General features: G+C 63.2%; 4 protein-coding genes and 2 long non-coding RNA genes across 7 annotated transcripts; 4 read left to right on the plus strand and 2 right to left on the minus strand.

The window, feature by feature from the left end:
- Positions 1-39: 39 nt before the first annotated feature.
- JTB (jumping translocation breakpoint) lies at positions 40-2,295 on the minus strand. The gene is made up of 5 exons (XM_033083014.2): positions 2,088-2,295; positions 1,961-2,004; positions 1,718-1,803; positions 1,561-1,640; positions 40-615 (listed from the first exon to the last, which is right to left on the minus strand). The coding sequence occupies exons 1-5, from the start codon at positions 2,147-2,149 to the stop codon at positions 459-461; spliced, it is 429 nt and encodes a 142-aa protein (XP_032938905.1). The 5' UTR covers positions 2,150-2,295; the 3' UTR covers positions 40-458.
- Positions 2,296-3,086: 791 nt separating this feature from the next.
- Positions 3,087-6,119, minus strand: RAB13 (RAB13, member RAS oncogene family). Its single transcript, XM_033082826.2, has 8 exons — positions 5,953-6,119; positions 5,096-5,156; positions 4,954-5,014; positions 4,769-4,846; positions 4,592-4,681; positions 3,543-3,608; positions 3,398-3,448; positions 3,087-3,295 (listed from the first exon to the last, which is right to left on the minus strand). The coding sequence occupies exons 1-8, from the start codon at positions 6,074-6,076 to the stop codon at positions 3,218-3,220; spliced, it is 609 nt and encodes a 202-aa protein (XP_032938717.1). The 5' UTR covers positions 6,077-6,119; the 3' UTR covers positions 3,087-3,217.
- A 421-nt stretch (positions 6,120-6,540) lies between these two features.
- On the plus strand, positions 6,541-7,780 carry RPS27 (ribosomal protein S27). The gene is made up of 4 exons (XM_033083059.2): positions 6,541-6,630; positions 6,903-7,011; positions 7,230-7,340; positions 7,662-7,780. The coding sequence occupies exons 1-4, from the start codon at positions 6,625-6,627 to the stop codon at positions 7,688-7,690; spliced, it is 255 nt and encodes an 84-aa protein (XP_032938950.1). The 5' UTR covers positions 6,541-6,624; the 3' UTR covers positions 7,691-7,780.
- Positions 7,695-15,424, plus strand: LOC117008921 (cathepsin S-like). 2 transcript variants are annotated; one of them, XM_033083058.2, is made up of 8 exons: positions 7,695-7,783; positions 8,757-8,964; positions 9,959-10,078; positions 10,485-10,640; positions 11,098-11,322; positions 12,820-12,985; positions 14,398-14,500; positions 14,994-15,424. In XM_033083058.2, the coding sequence occupies exons 2-8, from the start codon at positions 8,824-8,826 to the stop codon at positions 15,091-15,093; spliced, it is 1,011 nt and encodes a 336-aa protein (XP_032938949.1). In that variant the 5' UTR covers positions 7,695-7,783; positions 8,757-8,823; the 3' UTR covers positions 15,094-15,424. The 2 variants fall into 2 exon arrangements, with proteins under 2 accessions (XP_032938949.1, XP_032938948.1); XM_033083057.2 differs by lacking the exon at positions 7,695-7,783 and adding an exon at positions 8,256-8,410.
- A 306-nt stretch (positions 15,425-15,730) lies between these two features.
- Positions 15,731-16,332, plus strand: LOC117008923. Its single transcript, XR_004420399.1, has 2 exons — positions 15,731-15,920; positions 16,204-16,332. It is a non-coding gene; the product is annotated as an uncharacterized LOC117008923 (long non-coding RNA).
- Positions 16,333-22,406: 6,074 nt separating this feature from the next.
- LOC117008594 lies at positions 22,407-24,085 on the plus strand. Its single transcript, XR_004420337.1, has 3 exons — positions 22,407-22,560; positions 23,747-23,855; positions 24,040-24,085. It is a non-coding gene; the product is annotated as an uncharacterized LOC117008594 (long non-coding RNA).
- Positions 24,086-27,237: the final 3,152 nt, after the last annotated feature.

Below are 27,237 nucleotides of genomic sequence, written 5' to 3' on the forward strand. Positions count from 1 at the left end.
GGGTCGGGAAAGGACAAACAACTGCAGTGCTGCTCCAGCGACATTAATCAGGATTTATTCCTCATTCCACTCATGGGGTGGGATCCCTCAGCATGCTCCCAGCGCTGGAGGAAACAGGGATCCCCCCCAAGAAACAAACACAGCATCGCTCCAGGAACGATGACCAGGATTTATTCCACATCCCTCTCCTGGAGTGGCACCCTGGGGACGCCCAGGATGATCCCAGAGCAGATCCCAGTCCTGGGAGGACGAGGACTCCCCCCAAGGGACGAACACAGCGTCACTCCGGGAGCAGTGACCAGGATTAATTCCACATCCCGCTCTGGGCATCCCTTGGATGCTCTCCCAAGGCAGATCCCAGCAGGATTCCAAATCCGGGCAGCAAGGCAGAGGCTGCTTCTCCCCTGGCAGCTCCGGGCGAGCGGAATTCCCGGCTCCAAGCCCTCGGGAGCCTCTGGCTAAATGGACTCGATCTGCTTGCGGACCTTCTCCAGCGCCCGCCGGTCCAGCACGCGCTGCCGCAGCACCACGAGCGCCGCCGCCGCCACCGCCACGCCCAGCGCCGAGCCCACGAAGCGCCAGAACCGCTGAGCCTCCAGCGCGGCCGAGCGGCAGCTGCGGGGCACAGCCCGTGGGAATGCCCGATCCCCCGAGAATTCCCAGCCCTGATCCTCCGGTAATTCCCAGCCCCGATCACCCGGGAATGACCATTCCGATCCCATGGAATTCCCAGTCCTGATCCCCTGGAATTCCCGGTCCCAATCCCCCAGTAATTCCCGATCCCTAGGGAATTCCCAGTCCCGATCCCCCGGTAATTCCCAGCCCTGATCCCCCGGGAAGGACAGGCCCTGATCCCCCGGGAATGACCATTCCAATCCCAAGGAATTCCCAGTCCTGATCCCCCAGGAATGAGCGGTCCCAATTCCCCAGGAATGACTGGCCACGATCCCTTGGGAATGACCATTCCCAATCCAATGGGAATTCCCAGTCCCGATCCCACAGGAATTCCCAGTCTTGATCCCACAGGAGTTCCCAGCCCCGATCCCCTGGAATTCCCAGCCCCAAATCCCTCGGAATTCCCAGCCCCGATCCCCTGGAATTCCCAGCCCAAATCCCCCCAGTAATTCCCAGCCCCGATGCCCCCCGTAATTCCCAGCCCCAATCCCCTGGAATTCCCAGCCCCAATCCCCTGGAATTCCCAGCCTCGATCCCCCGGGGAATTCCCAGCCCCGATCCCCCAGAATTCCCAGCCCCGATCCTACAGGAGTTCCCAGTCCCAATCCCCCGGTAATTCCCAGTCCCGATGCCCCCGGTAATTCCCAGTCCCGATGCCCCCGGAATTCCCAGCCCCGATCCCCCGGTAATTCCCGGTCCCGATCCCCCCGGTAATTCCCAGCCCCGATCCCCCGGTAATTCCCGATGCCCCCGGTAATTCCCAGCCCCTATCCCCCGGTAATTCCCGATCCCCCGGTAATTCCCAGTCCCAATCCCCCCGGTAATTCCAAGCCCCGATCCCCCGGTAATTCCCGATCCCCCGGTAATTCCCGGTCCCGATCCCACCTCTTGTACTCGTGCCGTGGGGACGAGGCGCAGTTGATCTTCTCGATGAAGCCGGTGGAGCTGCAGGCCGGGACCATCTTCTGCCAACGGGAGAACGGAGGGGGCGGTCAGGGAGAGACCCCCGGGGCACGGGGGGACCGCGGGGACCCGCACTCACCATCTCGAAGTCGGAGCACTGCGTGCACGCCTGGGCAACCACGAACTGCTCCACTCGCCAGCACGGCGTGGCCACCGCGGGGCTCGCTGCGGGGGGATCGCGTTAGGGGGGCCCGGACAGAGCTCCAGCCCCGGACCGGCACCGCCGATACCGGACAGACCCACCGCCTCAGCCGCCCAGCCCCGGATCTATCCCGGTCCGAGCCTCCCGGGACTGTCCCCAACCCGGCCCGGCCCTGCTCACCGGGTCGCTCCTCGCTCGCCGCCGCCGCCGCCGCCGCCGCCGGGCTGTGGGCACAGAGGAGCCGCCGTGAGGGCCCCGCACCGGGCCCGCCCCTCCCTCCCCCCGGTCCCTCCCGCTCCCCGCTCACCGCAGCCCGCCCGGCACCGCGCTCAGCATCGCCAACAGCACCGCGAGGCCGCCGGGCCCCATCGGGGCGGCGGGATGTGCCGGAAACCCCCAGGAATCCCCGCGATCCTCCGGGAACTACCGGGAACTACCGGGCCCGGCCCCGCTGCGACGGCGACGCCGCCATGTTGGAAGTGCCGGGGGTGCCGGAACTGGACGGGCGGGGCCTGGTGGGGGCGCCGGGCTCAGCCAATGGGAGGGAAGGGCGTGGAGCCGCATGAGGGAAAGAGGCGTGGTTTGTGTGTCATGGGCGTGGTTTGATTTAATTAGGGCGTGGTTTTGATAAATTATGCAGCCAGTGTGGGGGCGTGGCTGAGGGAGTGGGCGTGGCGATGCGCCAAGTTTGGCGATGTGGGCGTGGCCTCTGCGCCGCTCGTCCCGGTCGCGATCCCGAAAATCCCGAAACCGATCCCGGTCCCAATCCCGGTCCTGATCCGGACACCGATCGCGGTCCCGATCCCGAAACCCATCCCGGTCCAGATCCCGAAAATCCCGAAACCGATGCCGGTCCCGATCCCGGTCCTGATCCGGACACCGATCCCGGTCCCGGTCCTGATCCCGGACCTGATCTGGACACCGATCCCGGTCGGTCCTGACCCGAACACCGATCCTGGTCGCGGTCCAGATCCCGGTCCTGATCCGGACACCAGTCCCGGTCCCAGCCCAGATCCCGAAACCGATCCCGATCCCGGTCCAGATCCCGGTCCCGGTCCAGATCCCGAAACCGATCCCGGTCCATATCCTGGTCCTGACCCGGAAACCGATCCCGGTCGGTCCTGACCCGGACACCGATCCCGGTCCTGGTCCAGATCCCGACACTGATCCCGGTCCCGGTCCTGACCCGGACACCGATCCTGATCCCGATCCCGGTCTCGGTCCCGCTCCCGACCCTGACCCCGCTCGCAATCCCGACCCGGTTCCGTCCCGTCCAAACCCCCTCAAAGAGACTCCGGAGCCGGTCCAAGGCACAGCGGGGCTTTATGGCACAAGGAGAGCGGGGGGGGCAGCCCCAAATCCCCCCCAGATTCCCCCCCAGACCCCTCCGGAGAGGCGCCCGCGCTGCCCCGGGGGTCTCGGGGAGGTCCCGAGCCCCTAGCCCAGGGAGCATCTCCCGCCGGCTTTTCGGGGGGTCCCGGGCTCCAGCAGGGCCCTGCTGCTGCTGCCGGGGGGCTGCGGAGAGAGGGGGGGTCGGGGGGGTTAAGGGGGGGTTAAGGGGGGGGGGTCAGGGGGTCCCTCGGCTGCCCCCCGCCCCCCAATCCCGGCCCCACTCACGCCTTTCCGGGAGGATTTGTGCAGGATGTCCCGCGCCAGCGTGCGGAAGGCCTGGGGGGCACAGGGAGGGGATCAGGGAGGGGAGTGTCCCCCAAACCTGGGGGTGCAGCCCCCCCCCAATCCCCGCCCTGGGACCCCTCCTCACCTCCTCCACGTTCTCGCTGGACTTGGCGCTGGTCTCGAAGAAGCGAATCCCGTGTTCCTTGGCCAGCTGAGGGACCCCGACCCCCCTGTGATCCCCACGGATCCCTCCAGCCCCCCGTGTCCTCCCCCAGACCCATCAAACCCACCCCCAATCCTCCTGTGACCCCCCCCCAGCCCCACAGACAGCCCCGGTCCCACGGAGCCCCCCCAGTCCCAGCCCCACGGACTCCTCCAGAGCCCCCAGAGCCCCCGGAACCCCCAGGAACCCCCCAGAACCCCCAGGACCCCCAGGACCCGCCAGAACCCCCAGGACCCTCCAGTCCCAGCCCCACGGACTACTCCAGAGCCCCCCAGGACTCCCCAGAACCCCCAGAGCCCCCCAGTCCCAGCCCCACGGACTCCTCCAGAGCCCCCCAGGACCCCCAGGACCCCCCAGGACCCCCCAGAACCCCCAGAGCCCCCTAGTTTCAGTCCCACGGACTCCTCCAGAGCCTCCCAGAGCCCCCAGGACCCCCCAGTCCCAGCCCCACGGACTCCTCCAGAGCCCCCCAGAGCAGCCCCCCGACTCCTCCAGGTCTCCCGCCCCCCAGAGCCCCCCAGTCCCAGCCCCCCAGGACCCCCAGAGCCCCCCAGAACCCCCAGGACCCCCCAGTCCCAGCCCCACGGACTCCTCCAGAGCCCCCCAGAACCCCCCCAGGACCCCCCAGGACCCCCAAGACCCCCCAGAGCCCCCCAGAACCCACCAGTCCCAGCCCCACGGACTCCTCCAGAGCCCCCCAGAACCCCCCAGAACCCCCCAGGTCCCCCCAGGACCCCCCAGCCCCAGCCCCATGGACTCCTCCAGAGCCCCCCAGAACCCCCCAGGACCCCCCAGAACCCCCCAGAACCCCCAGTCCCTGCCCCACGGACTCCTCCAGAGCCCCCCAGAACCCCCCAGAACGCCCAGAGCCCCCAGAACCCCCAGAGCCCCCTAGTCCCATCCCCATGGACCCCCCCAGGCTCCCCCAGCCCCACAGAGCCCCCCCGACCCCCTCCCCGACCCCCGCCCACCTTCTCGGCCGCGTCCCGCTGCACTTTTCTCCTCCCCTCCATGTCGCACTTGTTGCCCAGGAGGAGCCGCTCGACCCCGGCCGAGGCGTTCTGGGGAGGGGGGGGGAAAACACGGGCAGGACCCCCGCGACCCGACCCCGACCCCCGCCTCGCCCCCCAAAAAATCCCCCCACCCACCTCCTTGATGCTTTTCATCCAGTTCTGGATGTTCTCGAAGGATTTCTCGTCCGTGATGTCGTACACCAGGACGATGCCCTGGGGGGATCGGGGGTCAGGGGGGGTCGGGACCCCCTGCCCGCGGTTTTGGGGTGGGGTCCTCGCCCCCAGCTCCCCCTCCCCGAGCTGAAGCCCCCTCCCCGTACCACGGCTCCGCGGTAATAGGCCGTGGTGATGGTTTTGAAGCGCTCCTGTCCTGCCGTGTCCCTGCAGAAACGGGGCGGTTTTGGGGGTGCTGGGGTGAATTTGGGGGTCTCCCGCCCCTCCTCTGACACCCCCCAGACTCACCAGACCTGCAGCTTGATCTTCTTCCCATCGATATCCACAGTGCGGATCTTGAAGTCGATCCCTGGGGAAAAGGGTGGGGGGCACTGGAAGGGGGGGAGCAGAACCAGTCCCCTCCCAGTGCTCCCAGTGCTCCCAGTGCTCCCAGCGCTCCCAGCGCTCCCAGTGCTCCCAGTGCTCCCAGTGCCGGCGTCCCGGCGCCCAGTAACCATCTGGCTTCCCGGGAAAGGCGGGGGCAAAATCCGGGAAGGGGGTTCTGGAAGGGGAATCCCGGGACGTTCCGGGCTGGAGGTTCCTGGAAGAACCGAGGTCCCGGTGGGGTCCCGGTGGGGTCCCGGTGGGGTCCCGGTGGGATCCCGGTGGGGGGTTCTGGTGAGTTCCTGGGTGGGGGTCGCAGGGTGAAGGGTCCAGGGGATTTCGGGGTTCCTGCTGAGTCCCAGGACGGGGATCCCCGTGAATCCCGGGATGGGGGCCCCGATGGGAGTCCCGGTGGGAGTCCCGGTGGGGTTCCGGGGGAGACGGTTCTGGGAGGGGGTCCCGGTGGAGTCCCGGGGGGTTTCAGAGAGCGGAGTCCCAGCGAATCCCGGCTGGGGGATCCCGGAGGGGTCCCGGGATGGGGGTCCCAGTGGAAGAATCCCGGACAATCCCGGTGGGTGCCGCTGGGAGCTCCCGGTGAATCCCGGAGGTTCCCAGTTAGGGAGGGTCCCACTGGGGGGTCCCGGAGGGTCCCAGGTCGGGGGGATCCCATTGGGGGATCCCGGTGGGTCCCGGGCTGGGGAGTCCCGGTAAATCGCAGCGGGTCCAAGTTGGGGGGGGGTCCCGGGGAGGGGTCCCGGGGGGGTTCCCGGTGTCCCGCTCACCGATGGTGGAGATGTAGGTGCTGCTGAAGTTGTCCTCGGCGAAGCGGATGACGAGGCAGGTCTTGCCCACGCCGCTGTCCCCGATCAGCAGCAGCTTGAAGAGGTGGTCGTAGGCCTTGGCCATGGCCCCCGCCGCCGCCCGCCGCCACCGGGACCGGCCCGGCCCCCCCGGGCGGGGCCTGCCCGCGGCCCCGCCCCTCCGCCGTGACGCCACGCCCCGATGACATCACCGCCGGAGTATGTGACGTCACTACTCCGGATGCCACTCCCAACATGGCGCGGCGCGACCTTCCCGAGATGGCCGCACTTTCAAATGACCTTCCCCAAATGGCGAACGTGTAACGCCTCCCCGAGATGACGGTAATATGGGGACCTCCTCAAAATGGCAGAAACACAAACGACCGTACCGACAATGAGACACCAGCCCAAATTCCGACAATTGAAACCACCGCCCCAAATGTCGGCAATGCTGGGAGCATTCCCCAAAAGTGATAAAAACTTTAACGACCGTTCCCAAAGGCGGCCAAACGAGCGACCTTCCCAATATGGCGCCAACACGCCCACAGTCCAAAGATGGCACCGCCCCACTTCCGCCCCTGGCGCCGCCCCGCAGCGGAAATTGCGTCGCGGGGCTGAGCCCGTCCCTTTCCGGCCCCTCACGCCGCCGCCGCCATGCCTGTGAGTGCGGCCCGACCCTGCCCGGCCGCCGCCGCCCCCGCGGGAGCCGCCGCGCCGCGCCCGGCGGAGCCAGCGAGGGGCGGGAGGGCGCGGGGAAGGCGCGGGGGTGGCGGCGGGGCCGGGGGCGCGCGGGGCGCTGAGGGCTCGGAGCGCGAAGGGGGGCGCCCCAAGATGGCGGCGGAGGCGTGAGGGGACGGAGTGGGGGGGGAGCGGGAGGGATGGCGGTGCCTGCGGGACTGACCGATCGCCGTGTCCCCGCCGTGTCCCCGCAGCTCGCCAAGGACCTGTTGCACCCGTCTCCCGAGGAGGAGAAGCGCAAGCACAAGAAGAAGCGGCTGGTGCAGAGCCCCAACTCGTACTTCATGGACGTCAAGTGCCCCGGTGGGCACCGGGGCCTTCCAGGGCTCTTCCCTGTGTCCCTTCGTGTCCCTGCATGTGTCCCGCTGCTCTCCCGCTGCCTTTCCCTGTATCCCGGTGTCCCTCCACGTGTTTCCCCGTGTCCCGCCGGGCTCTCCCTCCGTGTCCCCCCCGGTGTTTCCCTTTAATGTTCCCTCGTTGTGTCCCACGCTGACTCTGGTGTCCCCCGCTGTCCCCCACAGGCTGCTACAAGATCACCACGGTGTTCAGCCATGCCCAGACCGTGGTGCTGTGCGTGGGCTGCTCCACGGTGCTGTGCCAGCCCACGGGCGGCAAGGCCCGGCTCACCGAGGGTGGGTGACCCGCGGGGGTGGAGGGGTCGGGGGGCTGCTCCAGGGGGGGATTTGGGGGGTTTGGGACCCCTGGGAAAGGGGCTGGTTCCTCCCTGGGTTGGGGGTTGTGGCATCCCAAGGGTCTCACGGAATCTGGGAGCGGGCTGGTTCCCCCCTTAGGAGAATTCTGGAATTCTGGTGGGGGGGGTGGAATCGCAGGGAAGGGTCTGGAATTGTTTAGGGAGCCCTCAGCAGCAAAATCCCCTGAATTTTGGGTGGAATTCCCACTGAGGGTGGGCACGGAGCCCTGCAGCATTCCCAGTTTTTGCGTTCGCTCCCCAGGCTGCTCGTTCCGGCGGAAGCAGCACTGAGCGCCGGGATCCGACGGAGACGGGAATTCCGCCCAGCCCCTGCAGCCCCCTCCGCTTCCCACCAATAAATTTTGGATAATATACCCAAAACGGGTCCGTCCTGGTTCTTGGCTGCATTGGGGTTTGGGGGTCTGGGGTGGGACAAATCTTCCTGGCACTGCTGGGGACTCTTGGGATGCTCCAGATTGGGAATTCCACATGGATGAACCTTTTCTGTCTGGTTTAACTGGGAATGTCCGTGTCTCCTGATCCCAGCCTGGATCCTCTTCCCATCCCCGTTTTTCCATCTCAGACGGAATAACCAGGATGTTTTCCCATGTGGGGTCAGGGCTGGGAGCTCTCCCCATTCCCAAAATCCATCCTGAGGGGCGTCCCCCCTCTCCAGGGAGCCTCATCCCGGATTTTTGGGGTTCTGGAGGACGAGCCCTCCTCTCTCCCTCCCTCCCTCTGTCCCCGGTGCTTTCCGGGGGCTCCAGCCCCGCTGTCCCCGGCCCTGAAGTGAAATCGAAATCAGAGTTTCGGTTCCTCGTTCCCTCATTTCCTGGCTCGTGATTTCTGCCCCGGCACTGGCGCTGAGAGCCCCAAATCCTGCAGTTCTGACCCCAAATCCTGCAGTTCCAACCCCAAATCCCACATTTCCAACCCCAAACCTGCACTTCCAGTGCCGGGATCCATCCCCGATCCCCCCCGGAGCCGGGACCCCCGGAGCAGCTTCCTGAGGTAACTGGGGTGGGTTTGCTGCTCCAGCCCCTCCCCGGAGCACTTTGAGGAAGTTCAACTCTGGGATTTTTGGGGTCTGGGGTCTGCCTTGTCCCAGCCCCCCTTGGGTTGTGGGATATCCCGTCCCAGAGGGCAGTGTTGGGTGAAAACAGGGAATTCGGGAATTTTCGGGCGTGGATTTGTCCCAGCAGGGTTCCCCATGCCAGGGCGGCCCCGATGTGTCCCGGCCTGTCCCTGGACACGGGGCTGGCTCCCGGATTCTCCCCTCCAGGGAATTTCGGGATGCGTGTCCGGGCGGGCCGGTGGCATCACCAGGTCACCGCGGTGTTGTCACCTCCCTGCCCAGACCGGATTTGTCACCGAGGGGTCACTCCCGGCTCCGAGCTCCCGGCGCTCCCGCTCCGAATCCCGGGATGGAGCCGCTGGCTCCCGTCGCCCTCCTGGCCCTGCTGGGGCTGGCCCTGCTGGGGCTGGCACTGGGACAGCCCGACCCCGCGCTGGACCGGCACTGGGAGCTCTGGAAAAAAACCTACGGGAAGGAATATCAGCCCCAGGTGGGAATGGCGCTGGGAATGTCCTGGGAATGTCACTGGGAATGTCCTGGGAATGGCACTGGGGGGAAGGAATATCAGCCCCAGGTGGGAATGGCACTGGGAATGTCCTGGGAATGGCACTGGGGGGAAGGAAGGAATGTCAGCCCCAGGTGGGAATGGCGCTGGGAATGTCCTGGGAATGGCACTGGGGGGAAGGAAGGAATGTCAGCCCCAGGTGGGAATGAATATCCTGGGAATGTCCTGGGAATGTCACTGGGGGGAAGGAAGGAATATCAGCCCAGGTGGGAATGGCACTGGGAATGACACTGGGAATGTCATTGAGGGGAGGGAAGGAATATCAGCCCCAGGTGGGAATGACACTGGGAATGACACTGGGAATGGCACTGGGAATGACACTGGGGGGAAGGAATATCAGCCCCAGGTGGGAATGGCACTGGGAATGACACTGGGAATGTTACTGGGAATGTCACTGGGGGGAAGGAATATCAGCCCAGGTGGTAATGGCACTGGGAATGTCCTGGGAATGTCACTGGGGGGAAGGAATGTCCTGGGAATGTCACTGGGGGGGAAGAAATATCAGCCCAGGTGGGAATGGCACTGGGAATGACACTGGGAATGGCACTGGGAATGTCACTGGGGGGAAGGAAGGAATATCAGCCCCAGGTGGGAATGGCACTGGGAATGGCACTGGGGAGAAGGAATATCAGCCCCAGGAATATCAACCCTAGGAATATCATTCCCAGTCCTGGGAATGCCACAGGCGGGACCTGGGGGTGTCCAAGGGATCCCAGTGAGTCCTGGGGGTGTCCTGGAACGTGCCAGGGGTATCCTGGGCATATCCCAGGTTTTCCTGGGGCTCTCCCGGGTCAGAGAAGATCCGATGGCGCTTCCAAACGCGGGATGATCCGTGTGGGGCTCCCAGCAGCCTTTACTGGGATGAACTGGGGCGGGGCGGCTCCGTGCTGGCTCTCACAGGGCCCCGCTGGAATTCCAGGAGGATTTTCTGCGTCGCCTGACGTGGGAGAAGAACCTGTGGCTGGTGACCCTGCACAACCTGGAGCACTCCCTGGGGCTGCGCTCCTACACGCTGGCCATGAACCACCTGGGGGACATGGTGGGTGCGGGGAGCAGCTTCCAGCCCTCCGGAATTCCGGGATAGTGGGGTGGGAAAACTCCAGACATCCCCCTGATCCTGGTGGGATCCAGCAGCCAGGGACGTTCCACCCAGAATTCTGTGAGGGATTCATTGGGAGGGGATTTGGGGCAGACAGAGCTGTGCTGGTAATTTGGGATATTTATGGATCATCCCTCTTGTGTGTCCCAAAGTTTAGGGCGGGTTTAATGATCGAGCTTCCAGGGATTTGGGAAGCTGGGGCTGAGCTTTTCCTTTTTTGATAAAAATCTGGAAATTAAATGGGAAAACAAGAAGCTCCAAACAAACCAAACTCCTCCACCTCAGAAGGCTCCAGGTGGGGCTCAGGGAGAACAGGAATCACCCCTGGGATTTCCCTCCCCACCAGACCAGCGAGGAGGTGGCGGCGTCGCTGACGGGGCTGCAGCTCCCTCCTCGCCCCCGTCGGAATTCCGCGTCCCAGCCGCGCTCCCGGCGGGCCGGTGACATCCCCGAGGCGCTGGACTGGCGGGACAAGGGCTGTGTGACCGAGGTGAAGAACCAGGTGAGGTGCAGAACCAGGTGAGGTGCAGAGCCAGGTGAGGTGCAGAGCCAGGTGAGGTGCAGAACCAGAACCAGGTGAGGTGCAGAACCAGGTGAGGTGCAGAACCAGGTGAGGTGCAGAACCAGAACCAGATGAGGTGCAGAGCGGGGTGTGGTGCAGAACCAGGTAAGGTGCAGAACCAGGTGAGGTGCAGAGCCAGGTGAGGTGCAGAACCAGGTGAGGTGCAGAGCCAGGTGAGGTGCAGAGCCAGGTGAGGTGCAGAACCAGGTGAGGTTCAGAACCAGGTGAGGTGCAGAGCCAGGTGAGGTACAGAACCAGGTGAGGTGCAGAACCAGAACCAGGTGAGGTACAGAACCAGGTGAGGTACAGAACCAGAACCAGATGAGGTGCAGAGCCAGGTGAGCCTCCCCCCGGCGCCTCCGGGGCAGCTCCTGAACCTCTCCCCGCTCCTTCCCAGGGCGCCTGCGGAGCCTGCTGGGCCTTCAGCGCCGTGGGAGCGCTGGAAGCGCAGGTGAAGCTGCACACCGGGAGTTTGGTGTCGCTGAGCGCCCAGAACCTGGTGGATTGCTCGGGGATGTACGGGAACAAGGGCTGCGCCGGCGGCTTCATGACGGAGGCGTTCCAGTACATCATCGACAACGGCGGCATCGAGTCCGAGGAGTCCTACCCCTACACGGCCCAGGTGGGCTGGGGGCTCCTGCAGAATCCAGGAAAAAGAGGGAAAAAAATGAGGGGAAACGCCCTGCAGCTCGCCCTGGTCCTGTTCTCCCTCCTCCTCTCCCGTCCAATTCCCATCCAATTCCCCCCGCCTCGCTCTCCTGCTGGAGTCCTGGATCCAAACCCATCCCAACAACCTTGGGATTGTTTTGAGGGCAGTGACTGGACCTGGAGCTGGAATTCCTGCCTGGTTATTTCACCATTTCTTGGGCAACGAGCTGGAGGGGAGGGGAAAATGGGTCAGGAGGCTCCTGAAAACACAGTCCTGGGAAATGGGTCAGAGCAACCACAGAAAACATCCAGGAAAATGTGGGATTTGGCTTTCCAAACGTGGAGCTGCAGGGGGAAAATTGCTGCTCCCAGGGACTGGGTTGCAGTGATGTTTTTGGGGAAAAAAGCGGGGAATCCTGTGGGAAATGAACCAGCACAAGGACGGGGAAGCGCGGGGCAGGAGGGGCTTGGGCAGGGTCAGAGGTTCTGGGAACGTTCCAGATCCCTCTGGATCATTCCCAATCCCAAATCCCGCCAGCTCATTCCTGTTTCCCATTCCTGTTTCCCCTTGGTTCATTCCCTATTCCCATTTCCCATTTCCCATCCCCATTCCCATTCCCATTTCCCATTTCAATTCCCCATTTCCCATTTCCATTTCCCAATTCCCATTCCCCATTCCCATTCCCATCCCCATTCCCATCCCCATTTCCCATTCCCATTCCCCATTCCCATTCCCCATTCCCATCCCATTTCCCATTCCCATTCCCCATTTCCCATTCCCATTGCCATTTCCATTTCAATTTCCCATTTCCATTTCCCATTTCCCATTCCCATTCCCCATCCCCATTCCCCATTCCCCATTCCCCATTCCCATTCCCCATCCCCATTCCCCATTTCCCATTCCCCATTCCCATTCCCATTCCCCATTCCCATTCCCATCCCATTTCCCATTCCCATTTCCCATTCCCATTCCCCATTCCCCATTCCCCATTCCCATTCCCCATTCCCATTTCCATTTCCCATTTCCCACTCCCATTCCCATTGCCATTTCCATTTCAATTTCCCATTTCCATTTCCCATTTCCCATTCCCATTCCCATTGCCATTTCCATTTCAATTTCCCATTTCCATTTCCCATTTCCCATTCCCCATTCCCCATTCCCATTTCCATTTCAATTTCCCATTTCCATTTCCCATTTTCCCATTCCCATTCCCCATTCCCCATCCCCATCCCCATTTCCCATTCCCATCCCCATTCCCCATTTCCATTTCCCATCCCAATTCCCATTCCCATTCCCCATTCCCCATTCCCATTCCCATTCCCCATCCCCATTTCCATTTCCATTCCCCATTCCCCATCCCCATTCCCTTTCTCATTCCCATTCCCCATTCCCCATCCCCATTCCCATTCCCCTTTCCATTTCCCATTTCCATTCCCATTTTCCCATTTTCCCATTCCCGTTTCCCGGCAGAACGGGACGTGCCGTTACAACGCCTCCGCCCGCGCCGCCTCCTGCTCGCGGTTCCTGGTGCTGCCCGAGGGCGACGAGGCCGCGCTCAGGGAGGCCGTGGCCACCGTGGGCCCCGTGGCCGTGGCCATCGACGCCACCCTGCCCAGCTTCTTCCTCTACCGCTCGGGTGAGGGATTCGGGATGCCGGGATTGGGAGGGATTCGGGAATCTGGGGGTGATTCCCAGAGGGAGGCTGGAATGGGATGGCCCTGGGGGATTTAGGGCTGTGCCAAGTTTCTTCTGTTCTGTCATCCTTCATCTCTGGGAGGAGCCCTTGGGGATTGGGGTGGGATTTGGGAGGCTGGGGGTGATTCCAGGGGGGCTGGGCTGGAGTTCCAGGAGGGCTGGGCTGGAATTCCAGGGAGATGGGCTGGAATTCCAGGGGGTTGGGTTGGAATTCCCGGGAGCTGGGTTGGAATTCCAGGAGGGCTGGAGTGGAATTCCAGGGGGCTGTGTTGGAATTCCAGGGGGGATGGGTTGGAATTCCAAGGGGGCTGGGTTGGAATTCCAAGGGGGCTGGGTTGGAATTCCAGGGGGCTGGGTTGGAATTCCAGGGGGCTGGGTTGAAATTCCAGGGAGATGGGCTGGAATTCCAGGGGGGCTGGGTTGGAATTCCAGGGGGGCTGTGTTGGAATTCCAGAGGGACTGGGCTGGAATTCCTGGGAGATGGGCTGGAATTCCAGGGGGGCTGGGCTGGAATTCCAGGGGGGCTGGGCAGGAATTCCAGGGGGGCTGGGTTGGAATTGCAAGGAGGCTGGACTGGAATTCCAGGGGGGCTGGGTTGGAATTCCAGGGGGCTGGGCTGGAATTCCAGGGGACTGGGGTGGGCTTCCAGGGAATTGGGTTGGAATTCCAGGGGGGCTGAGCTGGAATTCCAGGGGAGATGGGCTGGAATTCCAGGGAGATGGGCTGGAATTCCAGGGGGGCTGGGCTGGAATTCCAGGGAGATGGGTTGGAATTCCAGGGGGGCTGAGTTGGAATTCCAGGGGGGCTGAGTTGGAATTCCAGGGGGGCTGGGTCGGAATTCCAGGGGGGCTGGGCTGGAATTCCAGGGGGCTGGGCTGGAATTCCAGGGAGACGGGCTGGAATTCCAGGAGGGCTGGGTTGGAATTCCAGGGGACTGGGGTGGAATTCCAGGGGGCTGGGCTGGAATTCCAGGGGGGCTGGGTTGGAATTCCAGGGGGGCTGGGCTGGAATTCCTGGGAGATGGGCTGGAATTCCATGGGGGCTGGGCTGGAATTCCAGGGGGGCTGGGCTGGAATTCCAGGGGGACTGGGCTGGAATTCCAGGGAGATGGGCTGGAATTCCAGGGGGGCTGGGCTGGAATTCCAGGGGGGCTGGGCTGGAATTCCAGGGGGGCTGGGTTGGAATTCCAGGGCCTGGGTTGGAATTCCAGGGGGTTGGGTTGGAATTCCAGGGAGATGGGCTGGAATTCCAGGGAGATGGGCTGGAATTCCGGGGGGACTGGGCTGGAATTCCAGGGGGGCTGTGTTGGAATTCCCGGGAGCTGGGCTGGAATTCCAGGTCTCCTCCTGGCAGGGGTGTTCGATGACCCGCAGTGCTCGCAGGAGGTGAACCACGGCGTGCTGGTGGTGGGCTACGGCTCCCTGGAGAACAAGGAGTACTGGCTGGTGAAGAACAGGTAAATCCCAACCATCCCCAGGTAAATCCCGGGATATTCCCGGCTGGGAGGGGCCCACAAGGATCACAGCACAATTCCCACCCCCAAACTCCCACCCTGTCCCCCAGAGCCTTCCCCAGGTGCTGCTTGGCCATGGAATGATGATCCATAAGATCCATTCCAGCCCAGCCCGCTCCACAATCCCAGGATTTTGTGCCTGGAGCTGCCCAAATCCGTGTGGATGTGGCACTTGAGGGCTCCGATCCCCAAAGCCTTTTCCAGCCCGAGGGGCTCCGGGAATTCCGGGATTCTGACTCCTTTAGACACAAGCACTGAGTTCCCCGTGTCCTTTCCCTGTTCCTGGGCTCCGGGAATTCCGGGATTCTGGCTCCTTTGGACACAAGCACTGAGTTCCCCGTGTCCTTTCCCTGTTCCTGGGCTCCGGGAATTCCGGGATTTTGGCACCTTTGGACACAAGCACTGAGTTCCCCGTGTCCTTTCCCTGTTCCCCAAGCTGGGGTGTGCGCTTTGGGGACGCGGGATACATCCGCATGGCCCGGAACGCCTCCAACCTCTGCGGCATCGCCAGCTACGCCTCCTACCCGCTCATCTGACCGGCCTCCGCTTTTCCATGGATTCATCCCTCCAGGGATCTCTCCTTCCCCTTCCAGGGTCTCCTCCTGGATGGATCCGGGGGCTGTGGGGGAATGCTGGGCGTGGGAAGTGGGAATGTTGTTGATGGGCATCCGGGGAATTCTTTTTTTGGGGGAGAAAATCGGGGGTTTGGGAGTAAAATTGTGATTCCTGCAAGGATTGGCCGCAGGGATAAGAGGGGTGAGGTGTGGGAATCACAAGGATCACAGGGATCACTGGGATTGGGTACTGGGATCACTGGGATCACTGGGATTAGGTACTGGGATCACTGGGATCATAGGAATCAGTTACTGGGATCACTGGGATCACTGGGATCACAGAGTTTGGATACAGGGATCACTGGGATCAGGTACTGGGATCACTGGGATCATAGGAATCAGTTACTGGGATCACTGGGATCACACCATTTGGATACAGGGATCACTGGGATCGCACAGTTTGGATACTGAGATCACTGGGATCAGTTACTGGGATCACTTGGATCACTGGGATCAGGTACCAGGATCACTGGGATCATGGGAATCAGTTACTGGGATCACTGGGATCACTGGGATCACAGAGTTTGGATACAGGGATCACTGGGATCAGTTACTGGGATCACTGGGATCACACCATTTGGATACAGGGATCACTGGGATCAGTTACTGGGATCACTGGGGTCACTTGGATCACTGGGATCAGGTACCAGGATCACTGGGATCATGGGAATCAGTTACTGGGATCACTGGGATCACACAGCTTGGATACTGGGATCACTGGGATCAGTTACTGGGATCACTGGGATCAGGTACCGGGATCACTGGGATCACTGGGATCAGTTACTGGGATCACTGGGATCAGTTACTGGGATCACTGGGATCACTGGGATCAGTTACTGGGATCACTGGGATCACTGGGATCAGTCACTGGGATCACTGGGATCAGTCACTGGGATCACTGGGATCACTGGGATCAGTTACTAGGATCACTGGGATCACTGGGATCACACAGTTTGGATACAGGGATCACTTGGATCAGTTACTGGGATCACTGGGATCAGTTACTGGGATCACTGGGATCACTGGGATCAGTTACTGGGATCACTGGGATCGTGGGCTCCTCCCTCCGGAGCTGCTGCGATGCTGGACATCGATTTCTCTCCGTGTGGCGCCGCCGGAATTGCAGATATTCCATGGAAAATAAAAGATTGCATTTCGCTGCCTCGAAATTCCAATATTTCTCCAACATTTGGAGACAATCCCCCCAAAAAAATCCCAATATCTGGTGGCTGCGGGTCACCCCAGAGCCAAGAATTCCGCGTTGGAGGATGGAGATCCCGAGGGAACAGAGTCCCTTTGTCCCCGGGCTGGAATTCCTCGCCCCCGGATCCCACCCCTCACTCCCCGGGATCCGGAATTCCTGGGAGCGGACGGGACGGGAGCACCGGGAATTTCCCCCCGGGATGAGGGGTGAGGATGATCCCGGCGGGATCCGGGGGCCGGGAAAGGGCGGAGGTGGCGCCTGGGGTGGCGATCAGGGCAGGTTTTGTTGGGAAAAGGAGTTGTCCCTGTTTGTCCCAGATCCTGGCACCCGGAATGTTGGTCCTGGGTTTGGTCCTGGGTTTGGGGAGGTGGAGCTGTGGGGTGGGGCAGGAGAGACCCCCGAGGAGACCCCCGGGGAGACCCCGGTGAGGGGGAGGCAGCTCTGGAATCCCCTTGGAAATCATGGAATGACTCAGTTGGAAAAGACCTCGGAGATCGCTGGAATATTTGGGGCATTTTGGCTCCTTGGGAGGAGATTTTGTCCCGCCGTGGAATCACGGCTTGGGTTTGGGAAAGGACCCCAAGACCCCGCTCAGGGCCCAAACTTTTCCCAAATTCCCAAATTCCGCCCCGATTCCAAAGGTTTGTGCACTCAAGCAGCGCGGGGCGGACCCACGGAACCAGGAAACGCGGAGCCAAAAATTTAACCCCAAAACCTGCGGAAAAGGCTCAAGAGACCCCAGGAAAGGCCTGGAAAAACTCGGGAGCGGGCAGGGCTGGGGCAGTGTCACCTCCTGGCACCTCCCGAATCCCGCGCAAAGGTCCCCGATCCGCCCGTTTGTTCAAACAAACATTCCCGGAGAGGGACAAACCCCCGGGAATACCCAGCGGGGACACGGGGCGCAGGGCCCGCCTGGCTCCGGGCTGCGGAATTCGGGATTTTCCGGGGGTTTCTGCGGAATTCGGGATTTTCCGGGGGTTCCTGCACAGCCCGGCCGGGGCTGCGGGAGCTTTCCGCGCTCCCGGAGCTTTTCCTGCTCCCGGACATTCCTGCTAGGTGGGAATTGCTTCCCCCCGCGGGGGTGCCGAGAGCCCGCAGGTGCCTCCGGAGCGGGATGGAGCCGATCCAGCCGGGATTGACTCTTTCCGTGCCGGCTTTCCCCAGGAAATGAGATCCCGCCCGGGTCCGGCTGTGCTGGGATTGTCCGAGGTGATCCGGGACAAGGTGGGGATGTGGGGGCAGCCCCGTGGATTTGGGGTCCAGCCCCGTGGATTTGGGATCCAGCCCCGTGGATTTGGGATCCAGCCCCATGGATGTGGGGTTCTGCGGGATGGAAAAGTGGGAATACTCGGGGTGGAGAAGGAATTCTTGCCTTTGGGGCAGGGAAACTGAGGCACGATGTCACCCCCCCGCCCTAGCCTGGGGGTGCCCAGCCCCTCCCCGGCGCTGAATTATCCATAAATCCCACGGGAAGGATCTCCGGGAGTCGGGAAGGGGCAGTTTGACCCCGAGCGGGACCCGGGGGCTGCTCCCGATCCCTAAAATCCGCTGGGAAAGGGAATCGGGGGGTGCCGAGGGCTGAGGGGGAGCGGTGCCGGATTTGGGGAACGGGAGCGGCACCCCCGGGATCTGCGGGAAAAGGGTTAACAGGGAGAAGGATCTGGTTCGCCGAGTGGTTCCTGGTTTGTTTGGAGTGCGGGAGAGGAGCGGGGGGGAGGGGGCGCAGGGCTGGGACCCCGGGGATCGGGAATCTCCGGGCTGGGAACCGGGAATCGCAGGGATCGGGAATTTCCGGGTGGCACGGAGCTCATCCCCCCTCCCGCATCACCCGCAGGTAGGTCCGGGGTGACCTGGGGTGACCTGGGGTGACCTGGGGTGACCTGGGGATGGCCCGACCCCCCCTGAGCCCCCCTGAGACCCCTCAGGGTCCCACTGTCACCTCTGTGGCCACCCCAGGGCCACCACCAGTCCCCTCCCCGGTGTCCCGGACACTCCGGTGGGACACGGGACCCCCCCGGCCGCTGCCGTGGGACACGGGGAGACACCCCCAGGTCACCCCCAGGTCACCCCCAGGTCACCCCGAGGTCACTCCGAGGTCACGGCCGCTCCCTCGCTCCCCCTTCCCAAAATCCCGGGATTTGGGGGCAGCCGGGGATGAGTTTGGCCGTGCCCATGATCCCGAAATTCCCGTGCTGGGGAATTCCCGTTCCCGCATCCCGTTCGGGATCCAAGCGCAGCGGAGCCGCCCCTCGGGGATGTCCCGGGGGGATTTTTGGGGGGACCCCCGTCGGGACCCTGCCAGCTCCCTGCTCCGGAGTTTGGGATCGCATCCTGGGATTCCCAGCAGGTTCTGGGGAGTTCCCGCACGTGGATGAGCCCGGGAGCCCCAAAATCCTGGGAGGAGCCGCGGTTTTCCCTGCCACGCTCCGCTCCTCATTTTTTTTTATGATTCCATTTTTATTATTCCCCGTTTGTGGCCGATCCCCTGCAGATCCAAGGGCAGATCCACAAAGGAAAGCGGTTTTTCCATAATCAGCTGACCGGGCTGGGAATGTAAAAACAGGAAAACGTCTGAGCTCATCCCAGCTCATCCCAGCTCATCCCAGTCCCCTCCCTGTCCCCAGCGGGGTGAGTCTGCCCGGGGCCGGGGCAGGATGCGCCAGCCCGGGAATGGGGTCGGGATTTGGGATGGAGGGACCGGAGCCACGGGCTGGGCACGGGGATCGGGGGGGATGCACCGGGAACAGCCTGGGATGCACCGGGATCAGCCCGGGATGCACCGGGATCAGCCCGGGATGCACCGGGAGCTGCCCGGGATGCACCGGGATTGGGGGGATGCACCGGGATCAGCCCGGGATGCACGGGGAACAGCCGGGATGCACCGGGATCAGCCCGGGATGCACCGGGATCGGGGGGATGCACCGGGAACAGCCCGGGATGCACCGGGATCAGCCCGGGATGCACCGGGAACAGCCCGGGACGCACCGGGATTGGGGGGATGCACCGGGATCAGCCCGGGATGCACCGGGATCAGCCGGGATGCACCGGGATCAGCCCGGGATGCACCGGGATCAACCCGGGATGCACGGGGATCGGGGGGATGCACCGGGATCAACCCGGGATGCACCGGGATCAGCCCGGGATGCACCGGGATCAGCCCGGGATGCACCGGGAACAGCCCGGGATGCACCGGGATCAGCCCGGGATGCACTGGGATCAGCCGGGATGCACCGGGAACAGCCCGGGATGCACCGGGATCAGCCCGGGATGCACCGGGAACAGCCCGGGATGCACCGGGATCGGGGGGATGCACTGGGATCAAGGCGAGCAGGGGGAGCGTGGTCCCGGTCGGGATTCTCGGGGGGTTTTGGGATTCTGGGAGGGATGTGAGGGATTTTGGGAGGGGTGTCGGGGCTCCCAGGGGTTTCCCAGTCTCGTGTGGACACGGGCCCCAGATCCCATCCCAGATCCCATCCCCAAACCCGCTCAGATCCCGTCTCAGATCCCACCCCAAGCCCTCCCCAGCTCCCATCCAAGCTCCCATCCCAGATCCCATCCCCAAACCTGCTCGGATCCCATCCAAGCTCCCATCCCAGATCCCCGGCGCTCCCCGGTGCCCCTGAAGCCCCCTGAGCCCCTTCCCCAGGGATCTGGCTGCTCCGGGGGGTTCATCCCTCAGGAGGAGTTTGGGAGGTTGGATGAGCTGCATCCTTGTGGGGTCCCCATGGGGCGGGGGTTCCCATTCCCAATCCCGTTCCCATTCCCAATTCCATTCCCATTCCCAATCTCATTGCCAATCCCATTCCAATCCAATTCCCATTCCCATTCCCATTCCCAAATCCATTCCCATTCATCCCCATCACCAACCCCAATCCCGTTCCCATTCCCATTCCCATCCCATTCCCATTCCCAGTCCCATTCCTATTCTCATCCCCATTCCCACTCATCCCCATCCCCATTTCCCAATTCCATTCCCAATCCCATTCCCATTCCCAATCCCATTCCCAATCCCATTCCCGTTCCCATTCATTCCCATCCCCAACCCCATCCCCATACCCACCCCCAACCCCATTCCCATTCCCAATTCCATTCCCATTCATCCCCAATCCCAATCCCATCTCTTTCCTGTTCCCGTTCCCGTTCCCAATCCCATCCCCATTCCCATCCCCAATCCCATTCCCAATTCCCATTTCTCAATCCCAAGCCCATTCCCAATCCCATTCCCGTTCCCGTTCCCAATCCCATTCCCATTGCCCATTCCCAATCCCATCCAATTCCCATTCCCAATCCCATCCCAATTCCATTCCCTTTCCAAATCCCATTCCCAATCCCATCCCCATTCCCATCCCCAATCCCATTCCCATTTCCCATTCCCAATCCCATCCAATTCCATTCCCGTTCCCAATCCCATTCCCAATTCCCATTTCCCAATCCCAATCCCATCCCCATCCCCATTCCCATTCCCATTCCCAATTCCCATTCCCAATCCCAATCCCGTTCCCGTTCCCGTTCCCGTTCCCGCTCCACGCCCCCTCCCAGCCGCTCTCATCCCGAATTCCTGCCGGTTTAATCAGTAACCAGGAGCGCTCGGCTCGGGGGGGTTTGAGTGTCCCGACCCCCCCCGGGGGCTTTGGGGACCCTCCGGAGCCGCGGGGACACGGCCGGGATCGGGAATGTCCCCCCTGCTCGGCTGAGACCCCTCCCCAAATTCACCCCTCCGCGCCCCCTCCCCGCAGCGTCCGGCCCTGAGCGGCGCCCCCACACCCTGGAGCCCCCCGAGATCGCCCCCAGACCCCGCGGGGGGGTCCCCGAGGGGGTCCCGGCCCCGAGGCGCCGCTGCGTGTCCGTGCTGGAGCCCGGCACGGGCTGGGATGAGGAGGAGGAGGAGGAGGAAGAGCGGATCCCCGGCGTGTCCCTGCGCAGGGCCGGGGCGCTCCGCAGCTCCCTGGATCCTTTCCGCCGGCACAGCTGGGAGCCGGGAAAGGACCCGCGGGGGATCCCGGGCTACGATCAGCTCAGGTAGGGGGGACCCCCGGGCACCAGCCCCTAAACCCCAGCCCCGAATCCAGGGTCTCTGTGTCCCTCCGAATCCGGGTCTGGGATCCCCCAAATCCGGGTCTGAGATCCCCCAAATCCGGGTCTGGGATCCCCCAAATTCAGGTCTGGAATCCCCCAAATCCGGGTCTGGGTTCCCCCAAATTCAGGTCTGGGATCCCCCAAATCCGAGTTTGAGATCCCCCAAATCCGGGTCTGAGATCCCCCAAATCCGGGTCTGGGATCCCCCCAAATCCAGATCTGGGATCCCCCAAATCCGTGTTTGGGAACCCCCAAATCCAGGTCCGGAATCCCCCAAATCCGGGTCTGGAATCCCCCAAATCCGAGTTTGAGATCCCCCAAATCCAGGTCTGGGATCCCCCAAATCCAGGCCTGGGATCCCCTAAATCCGGGTCTGGGATCCCCCAAATCCGGGTCTGGAATCCCCCAAATCTGGGTCTGGGATCCCCCAAATCCGGGTCTGGGATCCCCTAAATCGGGTCTGGGATCCCCCAAATTCGGGTTTGGAATCCCCCAAATTCTGGTTTGGAATCCCCCAAATCTGGGTCTGAGATCCCCCAAATCCGGGTCTGGAATCCCCCAAATCTGGGTCTGGGATCGCCAAATCCGGGTTTCAGATCCCCCCAAATCCGGGTCTGGGATCCCCCAAATCCGGGTCTGGAATCCCCCAATTCCGGATCTGGGATCCCCCAAATCCAGGTCTGGAATCCCCCAAATCCGGGTTTGGAATCCCCCAATTCCGGATCTGGGATCCCCCAAATCCAGGTCTGGAATCCCCCAAATCCAGGCCTGGGATCCCCTAAATCCGGGTCTCGGATCCCCCCAAATCCAGGTTTGCGATCCCCCAAATCCCGGTTTGGGATCCTTGTACATCCCTTCCCCGGTGGGGACACCCCGAGCTCCCCGCTCACCCCTCGGGGACCCGATTCGGGGATGTCCCCTCACCCGAATGTCCCCGTGTCCCCTCGCACGGCAGCGGGAGCCCCGAGCTCGGTTCCAGCGCGGAGCAGCTCGGGGGGCTCGGTCCCCGCCGCGACCCCCGCAGAGCCCCCCTGGTGCACAGCAGCGACGAGCTGGACTCGCTGCTCTCGCAGGACGAGGAGGACGAGGCCGATGTGAAGCGGGCACAGGTTGGTGACACTCCTGTCACCCCCGGGGGTCGCCCAGCACCCACCCGGGCTGGGGCGGGGGACAGGGGACACTGGAGAGGGGATGGCTGTGAGAATGTCGCACCCTGGGGGCTTTGCCATCCACCCTGGGCGGCTTTGTCACCGTCCTGCTGGCTTTGTCGTAATTTTGGGTGACCCTGTCACCGTCCTAGTGGCTTTGGCACCGTTTTGGGCGACCCTGTCGCCACTCTGGGTGGCTTTGCCATCATTTTGGGTGACACTGTCACCACTCTGGGTGGTTTTTCATCATTTTGGGTGACCCTGTCCCCACTCTGGCTGGTTTTTCATCATTTTGGGTGACCCTGTCACCGCTCTGGGTGGCTTTGCCATCATTTTGGGTGACACTGTTGTCGCTCTGGGTGGCTTTGCCATCATTTTGGGTGACCCTGTCACCACTCCGGGTGGCTTTGCCATCATTTTGGGTGACCCTGTTGCCACTCCGGGTGGCTTTGCCATCATTTTGAGTGACCCTGTCGCCACTCTGGTGGCTTTGTCATCATTTGGGGTGACCCTGTCCCCACTCCGGGTGGCTTTGCCATCATTTTGGGTGACATTGTCACCACTCTAGGTGGCTTTGCCATCATTTTGGGTGACCCTGTCACCACTCCGGGTGGCTTTGCCATCGTTTTGGGTGACCCTGTCACCACTCTGGGTGGTTTTTCATCATTTTGGGTGACCCTGTCACCGTCCGGGTGGCTTTGCCATCATTTTGGGTCACCCTGTCCCCACTCCGGGTGGCTTTGCCATCATTTTGGGTGACCCTGTCCCCACTCTGGCTGGTTTTTCATCATTTTGGGTGACCCTGTCGCCACTCAGGGTGGCTTTGCCATCATCCCAGGTGGCGCTGCCGTTGTCCCGGTGGTTTGCCATCGCCCGGAGTGACTTTGCCATTGTCCTGAGTGACTTTGTCACCATCCTGAGTGACTTTGCCACAGCCCTGGTGGCTCTGTCGCTGTCCCCGTGCCTTTGCCATCATCCTGGGTGGCTTTGCCACCACCACGAGTGGCTTCGTCACTGCCCGCGGTGTCTTTGGGGCCAGGACTCTCCTTCCCAACCCTGCCCCTTCCTTCTGGGGATCAGTATCGGGGAGGGTCCCTGGCAGGGCAGCCGAGGGTGGCAGTGCCACTGTCGCTGTCCCCTCGGGCAGGAGGACGCGCGGAGGCTCCCGGCGCCCCGGGCCGGGCCCCGCTCCCGGGGCTGGTCCCGCTCCAAATCCGCGTCCCTCGGTGTCATCGCCAGCGTCCCCGGCGAGGAGGGTGAGTCTGTCCCCACCCGGGACCCTCGTGTCCCCCCCCGGGACCCTCGTGTCCCCCCGGCGCTGTCCCCGCTCCGACCTCCCCGGTAACGACCCGGAATCGATGGCGCTGCCACCGCAGTTAATTATCGCCCCCCCCGGCCCGCTCCTCGCCGCTCTTTTTTAATTCCTTTTCCCTTTTCCAGCTGCCGAAATTCCCGCGTTCGCCTCCCAGCAGAGCCTGCTCAGAGGGTGAGTCCCCTCCTGTCCCCTCCAGTCCCCTCCTGTCCCCTCGGTGTCCCCTCCTGTCCCATCCCGTCCCCTCCCGCTCCTGTCACAGCCCATTCCCGTCCTCATTAGAGCGGCTGTTCCCGGGAATCGTCACGCCGGGGGCTGGCCGGGAGCCCCGCGGGGACGAGCGAGGACAGGGACAGGGACAGGGACAGGAATGGGGACAGGAATGGGGACAGGGACAGCGATGGGGACACGCCGGCCTGCATCGCCGAGCCGCAGAGCTTGGGGCTTTTCCCCCTTCCAGGGTGGCTCGTCCCCTCTGAGGGTGATTTTTGTCCCCACCCGAGGGCTCTTGTCCCCCCCAGCTCGGGGGTGATTCATGCCCGAGGGTGGCTTTGTCCCCTCCGAGGGGCATTTGTCCCCTTCGGGGGGGTTTGTTCCCTTCCAAGGGTGGCTTTGTCCCCCCCCGGGGGTATTTTGGCCCCTCTAGGGGTGGTCTGGCGCTTTGTCCCCCTCCGAGGATGTCCCCAAGGACCACCCGGGACAGGAGGGACCCCCCCAACCCCGGTGTTGCCCCCCCAGACCCTAGACCGCCTCCCCGCTCCCCAAATAGAGGGGCAGAGACACGGGGGGGGGCCCGGAAGGGACAGAGGGGGCTCGGGGGGGGACAGGGGGGGCTCTCCCGGCTGGGAGCGGGGAGGGGACACGGACGCTCCTCCCCGTTCCCGGCGGGGACAGAGCGGGATTGTCCGGCGGGATTGTCCAGCGGGATCCTCCTCCTGCAGCGCCGGGAGCCGCGAGCGGCTGGCGGGGGAGGCGGGGACCCCCCCGGGCCGGGAAGGGACCCCCCTGGACAGGACCCTCAGCTTCATCCGCAGGATGACCGGGAAGACAAAGGTAGGGAAAAAAAACGGGAGCGGGCGGTGGGATCGGCTGGGCGGGATAACGACGGGAAAACGGCGGGATAACAACGGGAAAACGGCGGGATAACGGGAGGATAACGGGGGGATAACGGGAGGATAACGGGATAACGGGATGGGCTCAGGGATGCTCCGCCGTGCCTCAGTTTCCCCGCTCCCGCCCGGCTCCGCGCTCGCTGTTTTCCGGATTTCGGGATCTAAAAGAGAGGAAAACGGGAACGCGCTCAGGGAAGGGATCCCGAGCGGATCCCCCCCGCCCATCCCGGCCTTTCCTGCCGCCATCCCATCCCCGGGAATGTTTTCATCCCTCTCCTTCCCCTCCCGTGCCTCAGTTTCCCTTCTCCCGCCTGTTCCTTGGGTGGCTCGGGGGGCGCCCCCCAAAATCCCCTTTTCGGGGAGAAACTGAGGCAGGAGGGGACGCAGCCGGCGGTGGTGGCTTTGTCCCCGCGGTGCCACCCCAGGCCGGTTTTGGGGGGGGGTCCAAGCCCCGCTCGCCCCCCCGGGCGGCCCCGATTCGCCGCCGCCGTGCGGAGCCGTTAATCCCCGCGCTCCCCGTCCCGCCCTTGCCGCCGGATCAGCCGCCAGCTGTTCCCATCTGGGGGGGCCCCGAGCTCCCCCCGGCCCCAAACCCCGCCCGCAGGGATCCGGAACCGCCCGGCGGGACCGGCCCGGCTCGGTCCGGCAGCCCAGCAGGGCCGGAACCGGCCCAAACGCGCGGCTCCTCGGGATGTTTATTGGGATTGTTGGGTTGTTTGTTCGGGGTTTTGTTGGGAAAAGGCGGCTGGAAGTTGGGGGTGCGCTGTGGGGGGCTCGGGAACAGCGGGACGTGGAAGGAATTGTTCTTCCCGAAACAGGAATAATAGAAAAATAACAGAAAAAAATATTCCCGGAAGAAATAATAAAAATCCCGCGGGGATTTTTGGAGGGTCTCCGCGTCGCCCCCCGAGCCCAGTGATGAACGGGGGGTCCTGGGGGGGGTTCGGAGCGTGGGGGGGACACCCCCAGACCCGGCTGGGGCTGGGGGGACTCCGGGGGTCCCCCGTGGCCGGACCCCCCCCCTTTTTTCCCTCCCTCCGCCCGCGGGGTTTTCCCGTTCGGATCCACGTGGGAAGCGCCGCCGGACCCCGCGGTCACCCCCGGAGCATCCGGAGGCCTCTCCGGGGTTTCCTCCCGTGTTTTTTGGGTTGTTTTGGGGTCTCTCGAGGGTTTTTGGGGCTGGTTTGGGGTAACGGCCGCGGAGGGGAGATAAGCGAGTCCCGGGCGGGTGTATCCGGCAGGAAATGAGGAGTCGGGAATGTGGGGGAAAGGGGGAGCCTGACCACGGCCCCCCCCCGCTCCGGGGGCCCCCGGGGGTTTGATTCCGCTTTGGTGACCAGGAGTTAATTAAAATCCGCAGTTTAATTAAAATCCAGCCTAAGGAGACCGGGAAGGAGCCGGGGATGAGCCAGAAACGAGGCCCAGCCGCTTTTCCATGGATCTGCTGGGATCCTGGGCTTGGCACATGGGATCACACGGGATCTCTGGGATGTTTTCCTGGGTCCCAACTTTTCCTGGGAATGGCCATCCCATCCCATTGATCCCATCCCATTGATCCCATTGATCCCATCCCATCGATCCCATCCCATCCCATTGACCCCATCCCATCCCACCCCACTGATCCCATCCCATCCCATTGATCCCATCCCATCCCACCCCACCCCTCTCCCGCAGGATTTGCCAGCCCAGCTGCGGCACCGCCGTTCCCGTCCCTGTTTTCCATAGGGAAAAATCCCAGGGAACGGTGACACCTCTCCATGGCAGCGGTGCCTTTTCCCGGTTATTCATTAACCCGAGCGCTGCCGGTGCCGTTCCTGTCCCTGTCCCCTCGTGCCACCAGGAAATGCGGGATAAAGCGATTTTTAATTCCCTCGGGAGCTGCTTGCGTCTGGAACTGGGGCTGGCTTTGTCCTGGGGCTCCCCAGGTGACACTTGGGGACTTTGGGATCCCCAAAACGCCGCAGCTGGGACCGGCAGCGTTATCTCGGGGCCGGGAGTGGGGCTGATCTGATAAACCCGGGTTTATCCCGCCGGAGTTAATGTTCAACCCCAAGCGGTGACGCCAGCCCAGCTCCTGTGCCAAGGCCTCTCTCGAGTTTTACGGGGTAAAAGCAGTTTCCCAAAACAGCATCTTTATCCCGATTTTCCATCCCCGGGAAGGGTCCAGCCGGGATTTGCTGCAGCCCCCAAACGGAACAGAGCAGGGCTGGGATT

This window comes from Catharus ustulatus, chromosome 30 (genome assembly GCF_009819885.2).
Source record: "Catharus ustulatus isolate bCatUst1 chromosome 30, bCatUst1.pri.v2, whole genome shotgun sequence".
NCBI classification, from domain to species: Eukaryota; Metazoa; Chordata; class Aves; order Passeriformes; family Turdidae; genus Catharus; species Catharus ustulatus.